Raw genomic sequence first — 20,744 nt, 5'->3', positions numbered from 1 at the left:
TTTAAGGAAGAATAAAACAAGTCCAAGGCGTGGATTGAGTAGTTGACTGAGGAGCCAACTGATGAGCCCAAACCAAGGATGACCCAGAGAATTCACTGCCAACATCCAGAGGACACCCCAGAGAAATTACGCTCACATCCCAATGTGTCATAAGTAACTATCAAAACTGCACGAGGGGGAACTACACAAAATTAGAGAAGTGGTTTTGACATTGTGGGTGATTGGGTGTATGTGGCATAAGGCCTAGCTTTGCTTCCTACTATCTAAAAGCATATAAAATATGCAAACAATGCATTACCATTCAACACAATTAACTCTAGCACACCCAGCATTTCTAGCAGCATAAGTCAATGAATGTAATGTCTATAAAGTGAGGTAAAACAGTCAATTACAAAATTTCAATCATATTTTTATTGGAAAATTATTGAAAACAATGTAAGAATTAAAAACATAGGAACTGGATAGAACATAGCAAGTACTCAAGCTTAAACTGTGTCCTTACAGAGTGCTTTAAATACCAAGCATCAAGATACCTACACAGGTTAGCTAAAAATAATACATATCACACTTTACTAAATTGACTTTATAAAACGTCACTGTACAATAAAAGGTTCAACAAGTGGCAAATCTATACAAACATACTGTAAAGAAACCCCTTAGTGGAACTATCATGACAAATTAAAATAGAACAAAATAAAATAAATTCTTTTTTTGTGATATCTGAAGATTATTGAAGGCTCCAAAAGTTAAAACATGATTTGTAAAAAGTAATACATCTACAGGAATTTATATATTATGCAACTTCCAAAAATACATTGCTTAATGTGTTTTTTTTTAAACTGTATGTGGCATACCTAGTGGCCACCAAATCACCTAAGTATTTAAACACTGTTCGTTAACAGACCAAGCATCTTCTGCACAGTGGATTCTGCAGCAATGTATACTGTCAATTTTCAGAAGGAAACTTTTTCAAATTATTATCCTGTGAAAATAAATTACAAGGTTTCTATTTTTATCTACTGTGGATTTTGTGCAAAAAAGTTATCTACCAAGAGTTTATTGTTAGCAGGTCAAAAACTATCATACAGGGAATCTGCATCAGTAACTTTCATGCAAGAAAAACCAAAAAAACCAAAACAGTATTCATACAAAAAAGGCAAGATGTAAAATATTTACCAACAGTTACAAAAATAGCAAGATGAATAAATTAATTTCTTCTACATTTCTTTACTGCCCACATCTCTCCTCTTGTTTTTCCAGCAAATGGAAAAGAGTCCTGGCAAATGTAGTGAAGGGCAAAGAAGCCTTTTACCATGTGTCCTTCACTCCTTTAATCAACAGAGAGCGTGAAATAGCTGTACAACTGCAGTTGTAATTTTTCTACAATATTAAAAAATATAATAGCAGTCAATCAGGGAGAAATCTCCAGAAGCTGATAAAGTGAAGGCCCAAACTGTCATCTGTTAAAATCCTTTTAAGCTACAGTGGTCTGGATAGCGGGTTGGAAGGGATCAATTTGCTGCTTGTGATAATTTAGCATCAACAGTCACATGTTAGACAGGAGGTTCCTTATAACAGGCTTGCAAGGCTGGTGGTTGGACCGTTTTGGGCTTGGATCTGGACAGGAGGGGGGCCATCAGTCCACTGAAAGAGAGATGGAAGTAAACCGTTAATGCAGCCATACACCAAAGCACCTAGCCTTGAAAAGGCCATTATGCGTCATATTCAAGGTCACTGTTTAAATGTTTTTAAAACAGATCTCTTGAAATATTTTAGTGTATAATAATGGGACAAGAATTACATAATCTCAAAGACTTTTCTTTTTCCTGTATCTATCTAGAGCTCTAAATCCATCTATCATGTTTACTGAAAGATCCAATAAACGTACCGGGTTTTCCCTGGCTGAATAGCACAGCTCCTCAGCAAATCATCATCAAAAGATTATATTTTTCTTGAAAATTAAATGTAACATTTATTGAAAAGGAATGAAGCTAATGCATGATTTTACGTTTTGCAACACATCAAGGCTCAGACTCAGGCGAAAATGTTTGAATTTTAACCAGAGCAGTGGTCAGCGATCAGACTCAGCTTGACGAAAATAGCAAAATTTGTGTGTTCTTAAGTTCTGATTTAACATTTGACAAGTTAGTTGGTATAATGACTCAAACAACGAGCAACAAGCCTATTGTTAACTAACATTAGCATACCATTTTGGAAATGGTAATGGGTATTTTTGGCTTCCTAATAGTTCAACACCGCTTGCTGCCTTATTTGTAGCACACAAGAACCTTTAAACTGTGTCAGGCAATTGTCTCCGTCTCTCTCTCTCATCAATAAGGGCTTCTCCTCATCAGTTTTAACTCAACTGCTAGTAAACAAGTGAAATAATGTATTAATTATCAGCACCAACACTTGACCAGTTCTGTTTACGCGCCATATTTCTGCAGACTGAGCGTAACCACATCCCTCGTGTTACATCACGACCAAGTTCTGATGCTTACAGATGCATTGTGCACGTTCTTTTTATTTCTGGCGAACACATGAACAATAATAGAAATATTGAGCTTGAGCAAATTAACCAGATGTAAATACCAAATATTTTTATAATGGTCTTTGTCATTTTCCTTTAAGGCCATAATCTTGTTTATTTAGAGCTTCTTTTCTTTTTGGTGCAAGAAAAATTTGATAAAATATTAATAACACAGTGTGATAACAATAAACCTAGGACACCAAGTTGCTTTAACGTACACTGATGAGGTTATGCTCAGGAAGGCTGCAGGCAGCGATGTGGTCCTGTAGCAGCTGCTGGGAAAAGTTCTGGTGCATCTGGGCGGCTTCATGGGCATCCATGGTGTTCCCAAGAGCCTTGTTCAAATCTGCAAGTACAGCACATGGTCAAAACCTTTAAACACAGCTTGTATTGTAAGAAACTGTGATAAACTCAAAAATGTTTTGCCAAGTAGTCTACACAGATTAGACTGTCTGTGCAGCTCTAAAATAGCAAATTATGTTTTACTGAGAAACAGGAAAAGGTCATTCTCTACCTTTCAACAGTGCTGAAGACCAGAGCTGAACTGACATGTCTGGGATCTTGCTGGCCAGCTGCATTGCAGGTACAACCATGTTGTTACTTTCCTACAGAGAAGACAGAAATTTAGAAAATGTCTGCAAATTTTCTGCAAAGCCAGTCCTCATTTGAAGACATGCAAGCAAAAAAGGGTAGGTTTAAAAATACAATGTTCATTTATTTGTACAAGAGTAATGAGGACCCTCCAATCAACAAAATGACTTAATTTCTGCTCACAAATGACAAAGAAACCAAATGTTAAAACGGTTGTAGCTACAACCATCAGCAGAGGAAGAGCCAGCTTTTAAACATATTTAGCAGAGATGGCCAGAAATTACTGAATCATTTATTTCACATTTTAAAATATTCATGTGCATATTGCAGTCTTTCTCTGTTAGTTGTTTTGCTTTGCCTGACACTCAACTAACAAGCAGAACTATGCTTTTCTGTATCGACCAGCAAATGCCTCAGTAGCCACTAACTAATGTTATGGGCTGTCACGGGTCCATGCAAATTTGGTTAAGTACGATGAATATGAGAGCAGTTTCATAAACCAAGACAATGTATCACTGTTCATTCTGTTCCTTTTATGGGCAAAATGTATAAACAGTTCAACGAATGAGACAGGTAAGTCATTTTTTTCTTACTTTGTTCTGATTTAAAAATATGAGATAAAATGTTCTATTTTAGTGGCCATGTTCTTCAGATCTATCAGGTTACCATTAGTGTGAGCATTAGCCCCATTTGCCAAGTATTTAGTCTTACTCTGTGGTTGCCCAATACGTAGAAGATGTGGCCCAGCAGAACAAGGGAGCATGCCGTCAGTCTGTTCAAATCCTCAGCATTAGACATCTTCAAGGTTTCTCTTAGGAACCGTCTTCAACACAAAGAAATAAAATTATGCAACAGCGCAGGGTGTGTTTTTGGGTGTGTATGCTTGAAAAAAATGAATAAATGTGCCATACTTTGCCTCGTTATACCGTCCCTGAAAGAAAGACAGGAGTCCCCTGATGTAGAAGGCAGCAGCGCGGAGGCAGTGGGAGCTGAATGAAAAGAGAAAAGTCAAAGGGTGTATATTTCAGAGTCTGAATTAATATTGTCATTTCATGTATTTTCTTGTGTTAAACATAAAACATGGCTCTTACCTTACGGGAAAGTTATGGTCTGGGTTTATTCTCTCAAGAAGGCTGTACAGCTGAGGAAATTAAGAAAAAGAAAAAGAAGTAATGTTAAGCATTACAAATTGAATAACAAATCTTTTTTTGCCCCTTTGTCTCAAAGCCATAATGTTTATTTCTGAAATGACTTTAATCTCCTAGATGTGGTAGAACTGGGATACAATGTAGTTCTAACTATGCTGAATGAACATTTTTCCTTTGAAAATTTAACTCATCAGTGCTCCCTGGTGGACGGAGAATGTAATGGCAACACCATGTATACGAGGACAGGACAAAAGTATTTATTCAGCCAGGCACTGAATAAACCCACAGACCACTACATTTCACTAATGTAATTAAAAGAGGTAACTCATTATTATGAACTGACCTCCTGGTGTCGGTTGCCTTCCCTTATGTAGACGCTGGCCAAGTTGGTTACAATGTATGTCCACAGTTCCTGGTGTGTGGTGAGCTGAAACACAAGAAGACATGTGGACATAATTTAGATGAGAAAAGAAGTCACTGCAAGACAGCATTGAAGCGTTTAAAATGGAGGAACTTTTTCACAATTCTAAAAACTTTTGAAGGAAGAGGTACTTTAACTTTTTTTTACATTAATGTTAAGTGGCGAGCTTAAAAGAACAAAAACTGGGTGCTTTCAACCACACATCTGCTTTCCAACTCTGTAATTATAACCAAACCCATGACAAACAACAAGCACACAGCTATGTTCAGGGCCTCCGTCTTGTTGTTGTTATTGTAGCTGTTGCTATGTCAACTACCCACTGGATAATAAGTCACATTAGCATTCCTATCGGTGGTGGACGTGCAATAAGGGGGAAAAAACATAGAATAAATAACAGAGACCTGTAAGCTATGTAGTTCTCACGGGAGCTGCCCTGTAGCTAGCTACCCGCAGGGAGTCCCTAGAAATGTTCAGTCTAAATGCTTCTTATAAGATTAGAAGATGCGAGAACTGTTATAGTAACTGAGGAAAGAGTGCCCCTCCCCCCCAAAAAAACAAACAAATTGTCACATACTCACCCGCAAGGCTGTAGTAAACTGTGCTTCTGCATTATCCATACAGTTTACTGAGATACAGTACAGACCCTGTGATATGGGAAGGACAGAAGATGAGATCTTTTAGACTTATTATTGAAAAAACAAAACAAACCCCCCCCCCCCCCCCCCCCAAAAAAAAAACAAACAAACAAAAAAAAAAAACAGGAATAAGACTAAAGCTTTTTTCTTTTTTTTTTGCAAGTCATTTTTATAGTTCCTTAAATATGAAGCTGTGTTCTGTAACTTTTGTCTTATATGGTATTGGTAACACTGATTACGTTCATTAAGCACAGAGTTTAGACAACTTAAAAAGGGTTTAGGCTGAAAATGCTCACCAATAGTGTGTGAAGCTGAGCAGCATGGTTGGTGAATAACCTGGGGGACTGTTGGCACAGCTGACACACCTGTGAAATCTAGAGGGACAGAACAGAGATTTCATTTTCACAGGACCATTTAGATATGCAAATTATTTTAAAATATAATCTGCAACAAAAATAAGATTCCAAAGGCACTGGACATGACTATATGCTTTTTAACGGAGCACATATTTAAGTCAATCTATTATACTTTTCTTGTTTTCTGCCACATATACTGTCAAAATGATGCATGCACATGTTAAGAATGGCCAAAATTTGAAATAATGATGTCAGTGTTTATACAAAAAGTCAGTCGTCAAGCTGCTCTACATGCTCAGTTTCCAGGGAAGTTAAACAGAAGAAAAGCAGCCTTAAGTGAAGGTGGTTTTCAAATGGCTTGCTTCATATAGAGGACGCACAGAGGGGCTGCACCAAGGGTCCAATTAAAGATAAAAAATAAAAACATTCTTTTGAACAGTGAAATCTGTAAAGATACACTAGAAGAGTTCAGGGATAAAAGGCGGAAGGAAGCATAATAGCATGCTTTAAATAGAAAACAAAACTCAATAACTGGCCATGGAAACAGAAACAATATACCTCTTGTAATGCAGTGGCCTTGTGGCCTGTGACAAGTCGGCACATGATTATGTGTTCCAGTAGAATGACTTGAAAGGTAGATAGGATTGGGCTGCAGTCCAACACTGGAGCATAAAAGACACAAAGGACAAAATTTACAAAAGTGTGTTATGTAGTGCAGTGTACAGGTGTTTTTTGTTTGTTTGTTTGTTTTATAAACAGTGTGAATATTTTAACTCACTTTTTAGCTTCTCTAGTTGCATAAGAGCTTTGTCTGTGTACTTCTGGGCTTTCTCCAGATAGCCTGCTTGCATGGAGTGCATGACTGTCACCTGTAAAATGAAAAGAAAATACAGTTAACAGTACAGTCAAATCCCTTGCAAAGCACTAATATGGGGGGGGGGTCCTCTCAGAAGGTAAATACACAACCATGACTCTCCCAGTGAGACGCATGGTGTTGCATGGGGCTACCACTATAGTTGACACCCCCCCCAAACTGTAGTCCCAGAAGCTTTCAAGCTCTACGCTTTTGGTATCTACATTTTTAAATGTAGTTGCGTTTCCACTGCAAATTAAAACTACAGATTACCTGCAAACTAGCTGGAAATATCTGTGTCAGCAGTTGAAAAACATTTTACAGCAGATGTTTGCCTTGGACTGTTAACAATCTCAGGCCATCTGACTACAAGCAGACAGAATATTTAAACCTCTTGCTATCATGTGTTCCACTGACGCATTAGGAGTTTTTCCTGTGGAGTTTTAACGTCTGGCTATCACTGGTCAAGGACTAGATTTATTGGTAATCAAATTTTTAAAATAAAGAATTTTGCAACTTTCAAAGGAGTGCAGCACAAGACAAATAAGGATCATTAGATCCCACATTTATCACAGATTTTTCTCTTATGTCCTTTTTGGAGCTTAATAGTGTTTATACTACAAAATATATACGGTTATATGTGTTCCAGTCCACTCTGGCAAATGGTTTAAGTAAATGAAGCGAATATAAAAAAAATGCACATTTGTGGTAATTTACACTTTTCTAAAACCCATTTGTGATGCGACTCCCCAAGATGCAATCACATCAGAATGACCCTTAAAGCCACTTAAAGCCAAGTGTAAACAGGGTCATAAACTGGAGGACAACCAAAACGGACTATATACATTAAAAGTAAGAAACCAACCTCTAAAAGTCATGCTGAGGTTAAAACTTTAAGCGAATTTCAAGTTATGGAAAGAAACGTGCCATTACCAAATATACGAGGACACACATGTGCTCCTTGGGCAGCCAGTGGAACAAGTCAGCTGGGTTGCTCGGCAGAATCTCATCATCATGGAGTGTGGAGATGGTTTGGATACACTGCTGCAGCTGCTTCAAACACGGCTTCACACTTTTCACCTGGAAATGTTCATTAATATCTGTCATACCTCTTTGTAGCATTTAGCACACAGATATACCTCTACCTATGCCACTAAAATCAACATTTGAATGCATGACCATTAAAACTTTCATAATCCTACTGATGTTGCAGGAGAAACATAGCTTACAAAGCTTACAAATAATCTGCAACACAAATCTCTGGCAGGACTCTGAAACGGTAAATACTGCAACTGTCAATTGCACTGACCCATGCATGCAGTCTGTGCAATGGACAGGCATTTGTTGAGTTTTGTTTCAGTTTTGTTACTGTAACCATTAAATAAATCTTATCCCAGTGCTCTGGTGGGATAAGCCAGAAATACTTATGTCAGCATTCAGGACTAAGCGTTTAGTAAGGCTTTAACAAGTTTTAAACCTTATTAACTAGTTTTTAATTAAATGTAACAGATGACTCGATACACACACAGTTTTTATGTCCTAATAACCACTAAAGTTGAAGTTATGGCTCCCTAATTGCAGAGTAGCAAGCCTTGTTTTTCCCAAGTGTTTTTGCTTAACACAATTTCCTCTTACCTGTCCAGCATCCAGGTAGTGTGTGACCTGTAGCACAAGGAAGAAGACCCTCAGAGACTCCTTCTGGATTGGGTTTCCCTGCCAGTTTTCCACTATAGTTCCACATAATGTGAGAAGAGGATGCACCTCCCCAAGCTTCCTCTCCATTAGCAGCAACTAGAAGATTGGAGAATATTAACACAATCAAAACTGCACAAAAATGTTTTTTGTTTATTTTAACTTGCACTGTAATGCCATTAGCATTGTGTTAAAAACAAACAAATAAACCCTGAAACAAAACAAACTGTTATTGTATGCACTATTTAATATAGTGTGTATTACAACTGTATAGCCCTACAAAGTGAAGTATGACAAAAGACTCACCATTCCTTTACTAAGGAGAAACAATGCCCTAAAAAGCAAGAACAAGTCAGGTGAGTTTAGGAAGACAGACAATCTGATTTTTGTTTCCTTACTTCACTAATACTTTATTTCTCTTAACACAACACCTGTTTCTATGTCTGAGGAAATATTGATGTGACTCAGAACAGGTTAAGCGATTATGAAATGTATTTGGCATTATTTTGCATAGCACTTTTTTTCCCCTTTTCTTTGCTAAATGAACTCCTGTATATTGTTTACATGATCAAAATAAACTGAACACAAACACAGAGTTTAAATATAAAACTCTGACAAACATGTATGACATGTCCTCTATTACGCACCAGTGTCTGTGGCAAAGTAGGACTGTGTCAGCTGTGTTGTCAAGAGTTTCATAGTCCACTTTCGCATGACTAAACTTTTTAAGAGACCTAAGAAACCTCCAGCTACCAGCTCAAAGCCTTAAATGCAATTAACAGAAGACAGGTACATCTATTTACCTGGTATATTCGGAGCCCACCACTCGGGCGTACTCAGCTCCAACTCCCAAAAGGTCACATGCTGACACCAAGTCTTTCTCCAGTGTATGAAGTTGCTAAGAGACACAATTAATAAACAATGAATAAATGAAAACAATGAATGAACAAAGTTATCTACTGGGACGTTTTGTTTTTGTTTTTTTATTATAGACCCAAACTCTAGACTCTAATAAAATCTAACCAATATAGTTCAAAAAGCTCTCATACTGGATTATTTAAGTTTATTAATATTAAGAGAACACTATTATACCTGCTTATCAAAATATCTGGCATGAGTGAAGTAATATCCTAGGGGGAAAACATTGATACTCATTGTACTTAATACATACCGCCAGCTGGAACAACAATCTACAGTGCCAGTATGGTGTTTGTTGTGAAATCTGGATGGCTTTGCGCAGCAGGGGTTTTGCAGAGTCCACCAAATTCTGAAAATCGATTTGGAGGATCAATAGTTAAAAGTCAATAACAAAGACCACAAGGCATATCTGTTTTTTAAATACATAAGTTAAAATGTCCTACGATAAGCAGTAAAAAAACCAAACATTATAATGACCTTACCTTGAATTAGAATGGCTTACCTGTTGGCAAAAGAGTTCTGACAAAATGCTGGCAGCTTCAAACTTGACATCTTCAAACTGTGGAACTTGCTGAGATATATACCACTGCAAAGCAAAAGATAGAAAATGTTGGCGGCGTCGCATTTGCTGTCGTTTCTGACAATATTAAGCGCTGATAGTAGCTTTTTAAGCTAACAGCAAAGAAAGAGCGAAAGTCTAAGACTCGGACGGCTATCTAACAAACAGCTGATCAAATCAGACACGAACTGACGTTATTTCTTCATCCCTTTACGAATCAAACCTTCCAGAATAAACAGCGATTTAAAGACTTCCGCCGTTCACCGTTTTCGCTCCCTGCGGCCTACACCCGTCCCCTTCTCCGCAGCATCCCCGCTCTTTCCCAGATCAAACGTCCCTCACCGCTTTCTCCAAGTGGTTGCGGGCCAGCTCGCTGTTCTTGGTGTGGTGGTAGAGAACCGAGCCAAGCTGAAGATGTGTTCTAGCCTCGATCCTCTGCGGGGGTTTAAACTGAAACACGGCCTGTAGACAGTGCACACAGAGTCGTATTTTAGGCGGACTGGAGGTTCGGAAATGCTCCGCAAAGCCTAAAAGGGCGAGGTACCAGCGCTCCGGGGCCTCTACGTTTGACGCCATTTTCCCAGACAACAACAAGTTTTTCAGCGCTACGGCCAGACTGGCGGGTTGCCAGGTTCGGCCATGTAGAAAGAGCTGCTCACTACTCCTGTTTCGTTTACACTGTTTAGTAAACCTGAAATTATGTTTGACTACTAACTAAAATCACGATGAGTTTGTTAGAAGTTAAATACTTTATCTAATTGCATTTTACTTAAGACACCGTTGCTTAAATTTCAATATCAGGTTGTAACTTGTGATGTATTACTCTTCTTCAATATATTAAGTTTTCTTTCCCTGTGCCTGACAAAGTATGGCTTTACATATCAAACACAGCTATTCCAAGCTCCCATGTGAACTCACAACACAAAAAATATTTCTTCTAAGTTGACATGCAGCAAGTTATTTAGGGGGTAAGTTGTTTCCTGCGGGGATCAACTGATCAGTAGACAAATTATTTAATTAATCAGTCACTTTGGAGTTGTGGTAAGTATTTGAGCCCATTTCCAAACAACACATTCGATTATTCCTGCCTTTTGTTTTAGTTTTTTATATGTTTGAGCCCGTTAGTCAGGTAAACTGAGCAGTCTAAACAAATATTCTTGAAGAATGTAAACGTTTTTTTTTTCCAATAAACTGAATTAAACGGGACACAAAGGCGATGAAGAAAATGATTGTAACAGAATTTAAACGTCAAAAAAGAAAAGAAAAGAAAATGTACACAATGTACAAAAATGTAGTGACTATTAAAAATGTTGGCAAAACCTGGCAACCCAATGTTGTGGCCAATCTCGCGAGACTTTACTACAACACCTATATTCGCTCTTGGGTATTGTAGTCAAAATAATGTTATAAGCCGTCCCAATTTTTCTTTAAGACGCTGAAAAGCCCAAATAATCTCCTGCATAGAAGCAGGGTGCTGCTCCGAGTGCAGTTTTCACCCAGACGTCATTTTTAAAGGATTAACACCCTTTGCACTGCTTGACACTTGTGTAGTTTTTTTTAATAGCCATCTCCAGAAACGTCAACATCGTGAGAAGACGTGCAGAAAGACCTCGAAGCGTGTTCCAGGTTCAAGTTTGTGCGAGAACACAACACATGTGTGCATCAGAGACCAGGTCAGACTGATTTATCACGTCGAAGATTTCCAAACACGGAGTCCTTTTTGAACACAGACGAAGGTAACAAATGAGATAATCAGTCGTCGTGCAAATAGATTTAACTGCACAGAGGTTACACAAGCTTGTTTATGCACTGTTTGTTTGGATAAGGCGCAGTTTATGCATTTGATTCGAGGTGCGGTCACTAAGTTGTTGGGTCAGTTTTAGAGAATAATCAGCAAGTGTGATGATTAGTATTACTTGGATCAGTGATGGAGAATAGCGATGGATCGATCCTCGGTAATCCAATACTCTGTTTACAAGCCAGACTGTTTGTGCAGAACATGGGCGTGCGTGCAAGCACGTACTCGCGTCAAGTACATATAGAGAGGGACTGCGACACAAGGGGCTGTGTAGTGTTGAACTCAACTGTAATATCCTTGACATATTTCTCTATATTTCTCTTTGTCTGCAGTGTTTTGTTTTCTTTATTGAATGAGCAGTCGGGTGTTTGGCAGCCCTTGGTAACCCTTAAAGGGGAGACATGGCCCATCATTTGCAGGACCGTCAGCACAGGCTGCCAGTGGCTCAGGCCACTGTGTTGACTTTGCCACCAGCCAGCCAAGCAAAGGTGAGGATTTGTTTCTCTTCATACTTTAAACTTGAAAACAGGTGATTGATGATACAGGCGTGTTTGAGCATGCCAGGGTGTGGTTGGCATTTAAAGTTTGAGTCATCTTGTTTACAGAAGAAGAGTCAAAATATGAGTCCATATCGAGCCTAATGACTGTATATAAACACGTTTAAAACTGCATACAAACTAATATTTTTTGCAGTCTGTGATCATCACATCCTGCCTGTCATCTATTAGTCAGTCACATCAAGTGATGAGCATTACAGCAGCATTTTTTTTAAAGGCACCAGCTGCGAAAATAAATAAATAAACAAAAGATTCATTTATGATTATGATAAAACCTGAAACAAAGCCTGCCTTGCAACTCTCTCAAATCCAGCTCAGTTATACGGAAGTGCTGTTGTTATTGTGAAATCTAGTACAGTCTTCCTTATAACACCATCTGAAGGACAAGTGTCTTCTGCTGTGTGCTTTAAATAGCAGAGAGTTGCCACATAATCCAAAGCTGGTCTTTGTTTACAAAGCAATGGAGTGGATAATATTGAGTAACCAGAATAATTATACATATTTCCAGTAGTTTGCTGTAATAGTGGATTTTTAATGGCCTAAAGTTTTTGTTTCCTTATTGAACACCAGTACAAAGTCAGTTTTAAAATACTGAATGTGAAAAACAGATTTTTATTTTATTTGCTAAAGTTAAATTACAGCAGTTAAATCTGCAATCATCATAGTAATAATGCAGCATCTTTGTTCTTCAGTTCAAATGCTCTTCTTATCAGTTGGGAGTGTTTATTGGGTTCAACTGTCCCACTCGCTTCAGGGTCTTGCAAACACAAACAGCTCCTGGTCTTGTGAATTGTTACCTTTTGTGATTCTTTCATAACTGTGAAATTTTTGTGTCTCTAACCAAAATGCGAATTTCTGCTGTCGCATAAACGTAGGAGCCTACGTGCTGATAAACGTGATGTTTCTGATGCAGTTCATGAGGATTAGAACGCTAAATAAACCCAGATAAACAATTAAACTTTTTTTGGGTCCTCCATTAAAAGCCAGCGTAATATTGTGAAGAAATGGGAAGTTATGGTAACGTTAGCACTAAATAACAAAATGTTTTCAAACAGGATATGAGGCCTGGCTGGTCCGCTGTGGAATCCCTGTTATGTGGTGCGTTTGCCGGAGCTGTCGCCAAAACAGTTATTGCTCCTCTGGATCGCACCAAAATAATTTTCCAAGGTAAGTGTGACACTCTAAAATAAAGTTTACTTGCAAATTGGAAAGAATATAGGGTTGGCATGTTAGCCGTCTGTTTTGTGTATTAGGTGTCACCATAAATGCAGCCACTGTTTTTCTGTTTGTACCAGAGTTTTCTTGCTAAGTGTTCCTGACTAATTACTAATCCTCTTAGTAGATGTTTAGCTTATGTGGGAGAGTGTGTATTTTTTAACCTTGAGGTTCACTGCGTCTCTGTTGTTTATTCACAGTGTCCTCAAAGAGATTCTCAGCTAAGGTGAGTTCAGGCGTCTGTCCTATCAGTGAGTCAGGAACTGATAAGTTGCAGATTGACGCAGGTTAATTCATGAATGTAATGATAAGAAAATACAAATAACAAACAAAGGAGTGTTGTGGATTTTTGCATAGGAGTAGTCGCCTGCTTTTCTTCATTTTGAAACATTAGCAGCGGAGTATTTTTGATTTAGGTAGCACAAAAACATGCAAAGTAAATAATGTTAAAACATCGCCTTAGTCTCTGGTACATTCAGGACCAAGCGGTATCGTCGTCTCAAATGTATTTTACAGATGAAACAGTTATTTTTTTTTTATTTATAAGCAGTAAATACATCAGTAATAAAGAATGCTACCATTAGCTAGAAGACTGCTGCAGTGCTAATATTGTATATGTTCTTATTCTCAAGTTGCACAAATTTTTGTAAGCTTGGTTAACTTGACTATATAATGTCGTTATCCTGATCGTGATAAGATGATTAGGTGCGGAAAACATGATCGGACTGTACCCTTGTTCCTAACCTAGGAGGCTTTCAGGGTCATTTACTCTACATACATGGAGGGTGGGCTGTTCAGTCTGTGGAGGGGAAACTCTGCGACCATGGTGAGGGTCATGCCCTATGCTGCCATCCAGTTCTGCTCACATGAACAGTACAAAAGACTGCTGGGGAGCTGCTACGGCTTCCAGGGCAAGTGAGTAAGCAATTTATATCCATACACTATATTTAGCTGTGTTAGCAGGAGGATTCTAGAGATGTCAGTATAAATCACTCACTTTGGTTGTTATTGGGTTCTTATTACTGGCAATCTATCTTGAAACTCTTAATGGAGTTTTGTCAAATCCGACCCATCGTCAGGTCAAAATTTCTGATGCTGAAATACAGCATCAGAGAGCCTCTAGCATTATTAGTGTGTTTCTTTTATTTTACTTTGCTCATTCTGTCTATATACTATTATCCTGGTTGTTTCAGAGCTCTGCCTCCTTTTCCACGTTTCCTGGCTGGGTCTCTGGCTGGTACAACTGCTGCTATGCTTACCTATCCACTAGACATGGTACGAGCCAGGATGGCAGTGACTGCCAGAGAAATGTAAGTACCTAACAACTATGATAACACGCAAAAGTGTACCTCTCCATGTCTTTCCCAGTGGAATGGATGAAGCACACGTCATTGTTTGCTGAATGTTACAGTATCACACAACACAAAAAGGTTTGTGTCAGCTTGGTAAATGATGTCTTGCCTGCCATGTGTTCCTTCAACAGGTACAGTAACATCATGCATGTCTTTGTGCGGATCTCCCAGGAGGAGGGTGTCAGGACACTTTACCGAGGCTTCACCCCCACTATTTTAGGTGTTATCCCATATGCAGGAATTACTTTCTTTACCTACGAGACCCTCAAAAAATTACATTCAGGTACTGACCATTCAGGCTTTTTCGTTTCAAATCAGTAAAGTGGAAAACATACATACATCTGTTTTTTCACTTATCCATTCTTTCATGCATTTCTCTGTTGGTGTTTCTCAATTCAGAGAAGACAAAGCGATCCCAGCCTTACCCTTATGAGCGCTTGGCCTTCGGTGCCTGTGCAGGCCTGATTGGACAGTCGGCTTCGTACCCCCTGGATGTGGTACGTCGGCGCATGCAGACAGCCGGAGTTACCGGTTCGTCCTACAGCACCATTCTGGGAACCATGCATGAGATCGTGACTCACGAGGGAGTTATACGCGGACTGTACAAAGGCCTGAGCATGAACTGGGTGAAAGGGCCCGTTGCAGTGGGGATAAGTTTCACCACATTCGACATTACGCACAACCTTCTGCTCAAATTGCACCAGATGGGCAACTTTATCCACTGAATCATGTGGGAACAACATAGGCGTAACATATGGCACAGATGAGACTGGCATAAGAGAGGTTGTCAGGTCTGTGGGATGGCAATAATATGTCTCTGGCCTCTGCAGGACTATTGTGTTGCACACCCCTGTTCCCTTAAGGCAGGATGTCAGAAGAGTGGACAGGAGATCTGCTGTTCACACAGATAGGCTTTATCTCAGACTTTGAAAAATGCACAGAAAATATTCACTTTCAAAGAAAGTGAAGAGACAAAAAAGTATTTTGAAATTGTTCACACAATCTTAGCTTTGTTGTGAAATCATAATACCTTTGTGAAGGTTAAAGCAGTGAACAGCCAGGTGTGTTTTTGATTGCATCGGTATGGAGAAAATCTTTGACCCATTATCAATACAGAGAACACAATGAGTTTGAAACCTTTAAATTAGGAGACAAATTTTGATTTTAAGTAAGCACTTTCATTTCGTTAATATTAAATAGCCTGATTCGGTAAGGTATTGTTTGTAATGAAGGGTGAGTACCCAGTGTTCTTTGTCTTTGAATTTCATGAAATTGTGTAACTGTGCCAATGTTGACTGATGGAGTGAAAGTGGGTGATCATGTCAGCAGGACTGTGCAGTTTCACTTTCCATGCAACACTGAGGTGCAGTGAATTTATAGTACTTATGTCTAATAAGTGGACGTTAATCAAACCTTAAACCTAAACAAAAGACAGATTTTGGGGTTATTTGCATGTTCTTGACATTTCTGCTTTTTTACTCTACTGTTGTCACATTGCTTGTACTTGCTTGTAAAGCATTGTTTACTCAGAATCTAAACATAACACACTTAACTTGGTCTTCTTCTTTTCTTTTTTTTTAAATGAAAATAAATAAAACAGTAAATGGATATTTCAAAGATGGATCATATCTGATGTAAATTTAGTTCTTTTGTGTGTGTGTGTGTGTTTTTGTTTTGTTTTTGTTTTGTTTTGTTTTGTTTTTTGTTTTTTTTTAAAGATTGTCTTTCCATTAAAGGGTCCATCCACACCACTAAGCAATGAATCCCTTTGTCCACTTGAGGGGGCCATGTACCAAGCAAAGCTAACAGTGCTGTCATCAGCATTCAAGAGCAGATTTAAATCACTGATGTTCAATCAGTTTTACATGGCTGAAGAAAAGCCTTCACTAATGGTTGTACTACCAATAAAATGCTTTTTGATTGTCATAAGTGTTTTGTTTACATTGGGTTCCTCAAAGACTGGTCTATTGTGTCACTTGTCAAAGTTTAAATAGACTTAAAAACACTTATTGGACATTTCAGGTACACCTTACTGGACTCTCTCTGCCTTCAGAACTGCTTTAATTATGGTGCAGGTTCAAAAAGGCCCTGGAAACATTCCTCACAGATTTTGGTCCATATTGATAAGTTGCTGCAGATTTGTCCGCTGCACATCCATTATACAAATCTTTGGTTCCACCACATCCAAAAGGTGCTTTATCAGATTGAGATCTGGTGACTGTGTATGTGATTTGAATAAAGAGAACTCATTGTCATTTGAGATGATTTGTTCTTTGTGACATGGTGCATTTTCTTGCTGAAGCCACCATCAGAAGATGGGTAGACTGTACTTGTAGAGGGATGGACACGAGCTGCACCTGTGGTCGGGTAGGCTGCGGCATTTAAACTATATGAATCTGGTACTAAGTGACCTTGAACCTTTGAATCGATAGAGCCATGCTTTCATGCTGTTTATGTCAAAAACCTGATCATACCAAAATAGTAACAGAACTCACACCAGACCAGACATCGTATTTCCAGTCGTCTGCTTTTCAAGTTTGAAAAACACTCATAGTTGACAGGGGTGGCACTCAGCCCAGGGAGATGCTCTTCTGCGTGCTTGGTTTTATTGAATGGTTATTTGAGTCACTGCTGTCTTCCTTCTCTGACCTCTGACATTAACAAAGCATTTTTTTGCCTGTAGAACTGCCACTGGATATTTTCTTTTTTTGTGACCATTCTCTGTGAACCCTATAGACGACTGCGTGGGGAAATTCCCCCAGTCGAACAGGTGTGGTGGAACCAGAGACGTGTAAATAGGCGTACCTAATAAAGTGGCGGGTGAGTATATGTGTTGCTTGGTCTTCCTTTACTTTCAGTAGATGGCAGCACTGAGCAGCTACTTTCCCTGCACAGCCTGGCCTATAATGGGGGATATTTAGGCTCTGATCACCTCATGGCCTGAACTTGACCTGTTCTCTTGTTCATTTAGAAGCTTTTTTACTGTTATTTATGAGTTGTATTTAACACATATATGCAGCTTAGTTACTTATTTAGTTAAAAAATATAGAGAAATTAAAATTTCAAATCCCAACAAGGTTAATTACATTCTTAAACACTGTATAAATGTTTGATGTGATGTATTTTTTCCCCCAATATATGATCCCAGTATAATTTTTCTTTATATTTAATCTTTGGTAATTTTATTTCTTTTTAAAAATGTTTGTTTTATTTTAATAAACTTTATTACAAAAAAAACAACAACAAAAAATGTAAAATCACTCAGCAAATGAAAAATAGCCAGAAACGAAAAGCAGTTGTAAGTAAACAAACAAAATTAAATAAAAATTACAAAAGATAATTTAAGTGACGTCTTAAATACATTCACCTAAATCTTTTGTAAAAAAGAAACTGATTTGAGATAGAATATTACTTTGCAATACTATTTATATTTTTAATATTTAAGACACTTTTACATTTTAGTTGTCATTCTAAACTGTTTTCTCAAATATATTTAAGCAAAGATGATGTGCTTTGTTCAAATCTTTCCTCCATCTTATCCTGCTTTTTTGTCCTGCGGGTACGCACGAGCTCTGAGTAACTCTGAATTATATGAGTGTGTGTCCCCAGTCTGTCGCATTATTCGGCACCCAAAAACTGTTTCTATTCTTCACCGCCGGCTGGGTGTTGTCTCCTGAACTTCCTATCCGAGCTGGATGGAGGGATGCTGCCCTCTTTCCGTCTGCCAACCTTTTCTCGCCCACCCTCCCTACCTATATGACCTTGACTATGAATTATGGGATATCCTGCCACCCTACAGTGTGCAGCCACCCACCCAGGTACTGCAATAGTCGAAACAATGCGACTGGCTGGATAACATGGTTGGAGGGCGGGCGCCTGAGAGAAGCGGGCGGAGGAAGAAGAGGAGGAGGAGGGGTGGAAGGATGCTTCTTGAAGGCGCCGTTGCCATAGGTAACCTGGATCTGTGCCAAGGGAGGGGAGTGAACCATTTGCATGTATTCAAATCTCGCATGAATAATTCACTTTGAAGCCCCTGCTGGAGCACTGGCAGACAATAGCCACACACACTTGCACATAAATGCACAGTATAAGGTGGAAATGCACACAAAAAAGCCTTCCCGCGCGCACACACGCATCCAGTCTCCGGGGGTGTGAGAAAGGTGAGGAGTTTGGACTGGGAGGATGTTTTCTATAAAGCCTTTCACTGGACAGAATCAGATTGGGCTGAAACTGTGGCAATGGCAGTAAAAATTTTCCACAAGAAGACTTGAAAACATTCAGGCGCTCTTCACCCGTAACACAATAGATGTGAGCAACCTGGCAGAGGGGCCATTTGACTTTGAATCTTTGCTGTGGATGTCACAGCACAGATTTGGAAGGTTGAGAATGTATGATAAACATATGCACACATGTTCACACCCCTTGTGGTGTCCTGCAGAGGAAATGCTGGCAGGGATCCAGTTGCCATCACTTTGAAGGCCTGCTCTGCGTTAGACTCCTGCGCACCTGTCTCCAAGGCAGCTTCCATAAATTCACGAGCATTAAAATGCCTTGAGGGATGTTTTATCTAACATAAACGGGCCTGTAAACGTTTAGCCGTAAACTTCCCTTAAAAAAAGCCAAGAAATGGGTGAAAAAAATTGCTAATCCCACTGCCATGACTATAAAACTCAGTCAGGAAAAAGCTACAATCCCTCCATGCACGTATGATGATATTTACAAGTGCTATAGGATCGTCATCCTCTCCTACTGCCACCTTCAGAGCACCCACTCCCCATAGCTCAGTCTTGTTAATTTTATAAGATCCTGCATATTGCCACTTATCGTCTGGCAGCGTTGTAAAAGCTCTGGGGTCAGTGCATTACTGAGCTGCTGGGCTCCACTCTTCCATTAGAGGGAGTGTTCAGGCTGCGTTGGCCTTCACTCAATCAAATACGGACTGCGAACGGCTGCTCCAAGTGCAGATGAGGGGGCACAAACACACACTTTCCCACACACACAAACATACAAATGGAGACTCCTTCAATGCTTTTTTTTTGTATGCATAAATCTGAGCACATAAATCTGGGCACCTGCATACACACACACATACACACACACACACACACACACACAGTATATGCGTGTTACCTCTACTCACTGTTTAAAGCCCTGAGGCAGTTAACAAGTTCATTTGCATAGCATTTTTGCATTTAAAGAGAGTAAATGCATACGTGTATGTGCTTGTTCTGCTGCTGACATTTTCACCACTTGGCATTTAAACATATTCAACACGCAATGAGTTGTAGCTTCCTCCAATCCCTGGATCAGGTGAAACGGATGAGAGGCGCAGCCTACAGCAGCGAGCAGAAATAAGAATCGGGGTGTGTGGGTGATTTAATAGAGATTCCAAAATAGAAATTTAAATAGAAGTTGTGTTTGTTGGAACGTACAGTTAGGAAATTATTTTTCACAATCAGCCAGGAAATGAGGTCAGTTTTATGCCACTGCCTGTCAAGGTAGTGTCAAGGTCATAGGACGTTAAAGATGAGTGTTGATGGGAACAATGTTGCCTTTATTTCTCACAAATAATTTGCGACTGCTCTGATTTTCTGACTTTCTGGCATATTAATGTTGTCTGAAGACCTTTTTCAAAATGTTGTACAATAGCATTCATGTTTAAAAGGAATATTTTATATGCATTTTGATAACAGTAATCATATTTTTGTCTATTGTTTTTTTCATGTAACACCATTTCTGCACTCATAGTCTACACACAGAAAGAGACACCATACCCACCATCCAGTGAGTGTGTGCCCATTTATAAACATGCATCTATTTCTTCTGCCTGAGAAGAAACTGGGGGTCGGTGTGTGGGTGTGTGGCGGGTGGATGTATGAAGGAGAAAGCTCTGACAGACTTTGCATGTGAATGGCCGGGGTCCTGTGAACCTTCTGCTCCCTAGCTCCGCACTCAATGGCATCACTGCAGTTAGCATGACAAACTAGGCTCCAAGTTCTCAGACTTTTTGAGACAGCCTCTCCCTCCACACCCTCACCCTCAACAGCCCCACCCATCAGTGTCCTGACTCCACCATAACAAACCCGTTACCCCCAACTTGCTCCTCAGTGCTTTGGGCT

General features: G+C 39.2%; 2 protein-coding genes across 2 annotated transcripts; one reads left to right on the top strand and one right to left on the bottom strand.

Annotated features, from left to right (window-relative positions):
* Nucleotides 1-405: 405 nt before the first annotated feature.
* On the bottom strand, nucleotides 406-10,299 carry LOC134620947 (MAU2 chromatid cohesion factor homolog). The gene is made up of 18 exons (XM_063467307.1): nucleotides 10,046-10,299; nucleotides 9,647-9,730; nucleotides 9,398-9,493; nucleotides 9,030-9,124; nucleotides 8,533-8,560; nucleotides 8,170-8,325; nucleotides 7,468-7,614; nucleotides 6,460-6,550; nucleotides 6,240-6,343; nucleotides 5,622-5,699; nucleotides 5,269-5,334; nucleotides 4,613-4,696; nucleotides 4,213-4,262; nucleotides 4,033-4,110; nucleotides 3,833-3,944; nucleotides 3,045-3,135; nucleotides 2,749-2,876; nucleotides 406-1,644 (listed from the first exon to the last, which is right to left on the bottom strand). The coding sequence occupies exons 1-18, from the start codon at nucleotides 10,277-10,279 to the stop codon at nucleotides 1,570-1,572; spliced, it is 1,797 nt and encodes a 598-aa protein (XP_063323377.1). The 5' UTR covers nucleotides 10,280-10,299; the 3' UTR covers nucleotides 406-1,569.
* An 834-nt stretch (nucleotides 10,300-11,133) lies between these two features.
* LOC134620800 (mitochondrial coenzyme A transporter SLC25A42-like) lies at nucleotides 11,134-16,894 on the top strand. Its single transcript, XM_063467099.1, has 8 exons — nucleotides 11,134-11,439; nucleotides 11,834-11,989; nucleotides 13,114-13,225; nucleotides 13,474-13,499; nucleotides 14,022-14,188; nucleotides 14,467-14,583; nucleotides 14,757-14,908; nucleotides 15,025-16,894. The coding sequence occupies exons 2-8, from the start codon at nucleotides 11,903-11,905 to the stop codon at nucleotides 15,348-15,350; spliced, it is 987 nt and encodes a 328-aa protein (XP_063323169.1). The 5' UTR covers nucleotides 11,134-11,439; nucleotides 11,834-11,902; the 3' UTR covers nucleotides 15,351-16,894.
* The last annotated feature ends 3,850 nt before the right edge of the window (nucleotides 16,895-20,744 follow it).

This window comes from Pelmatolapia mariae, linkage group LG23 (genome assembly GCF_036321145.2).
Source record: "Pelmatolapia mariae isolate MD_Pm_ZW linkage group LG23, Pm_UMD_F_2, whole genome shotgun sequence".
Classification (NCBI taxonomy): domain Eukaryota; kingdom Metazoa; phylum Chordata; class Actinopteri; order Cichliformes; family Cichlidae; genus Pelmatolapia; species Pelmatolapia mariae.
This window is presented reverse-complemented; position numbering and strand designations above follow the sequence as displayed.

Excerpts from the sequence above, each read along its gene's own strand:
- LOC134620800 (XM_063467099.1), top strand. The coding sequence starts at position 11,903 with ATGGCCCATCATTTGCAGGACCGTCAGCACAGGCTGCCAGTGGCTCAG. Across the intron at positions 14,584-14,756 it reads GCAGTGACTGCCAGAGAAAT|GTACAGTAACATCATGCATG; the intron begins GTAAGTACCTAA and ends TTCCTTCAACAG. Across the intron at positions 14,909-15,024 it reads CCTCAAAAAATTACATTCAG|AGAAGACAAAGCGATCCCAG; the intron begins GTACTGACCATT and ends TTCTCAATTCAG.
- LOC134620947 (XM_063467307.1), bottom strand. The coding sequence starts at position 10,279 with ATGGCGTCAAACGTAGAGGCCCCGGAGCGCTGGTACCTCGCCCTTTTA. Across the intron at positions 9,731-10,045 it reads GCAACCACTTGGAGAAAGCG|TGGTATATATCTCAGCAAGT; the intron begins GTGAGGGACGTT and ends TTTGCTTTGCAG. Across the intron at positions 8,561-9,029 it reads GTGGGCTCCGAATATACCAG|GGCATTGTTTCTCCTTAGTA; the intron begins GTAAATAGATGT and ends CTTGCTTTTTAG.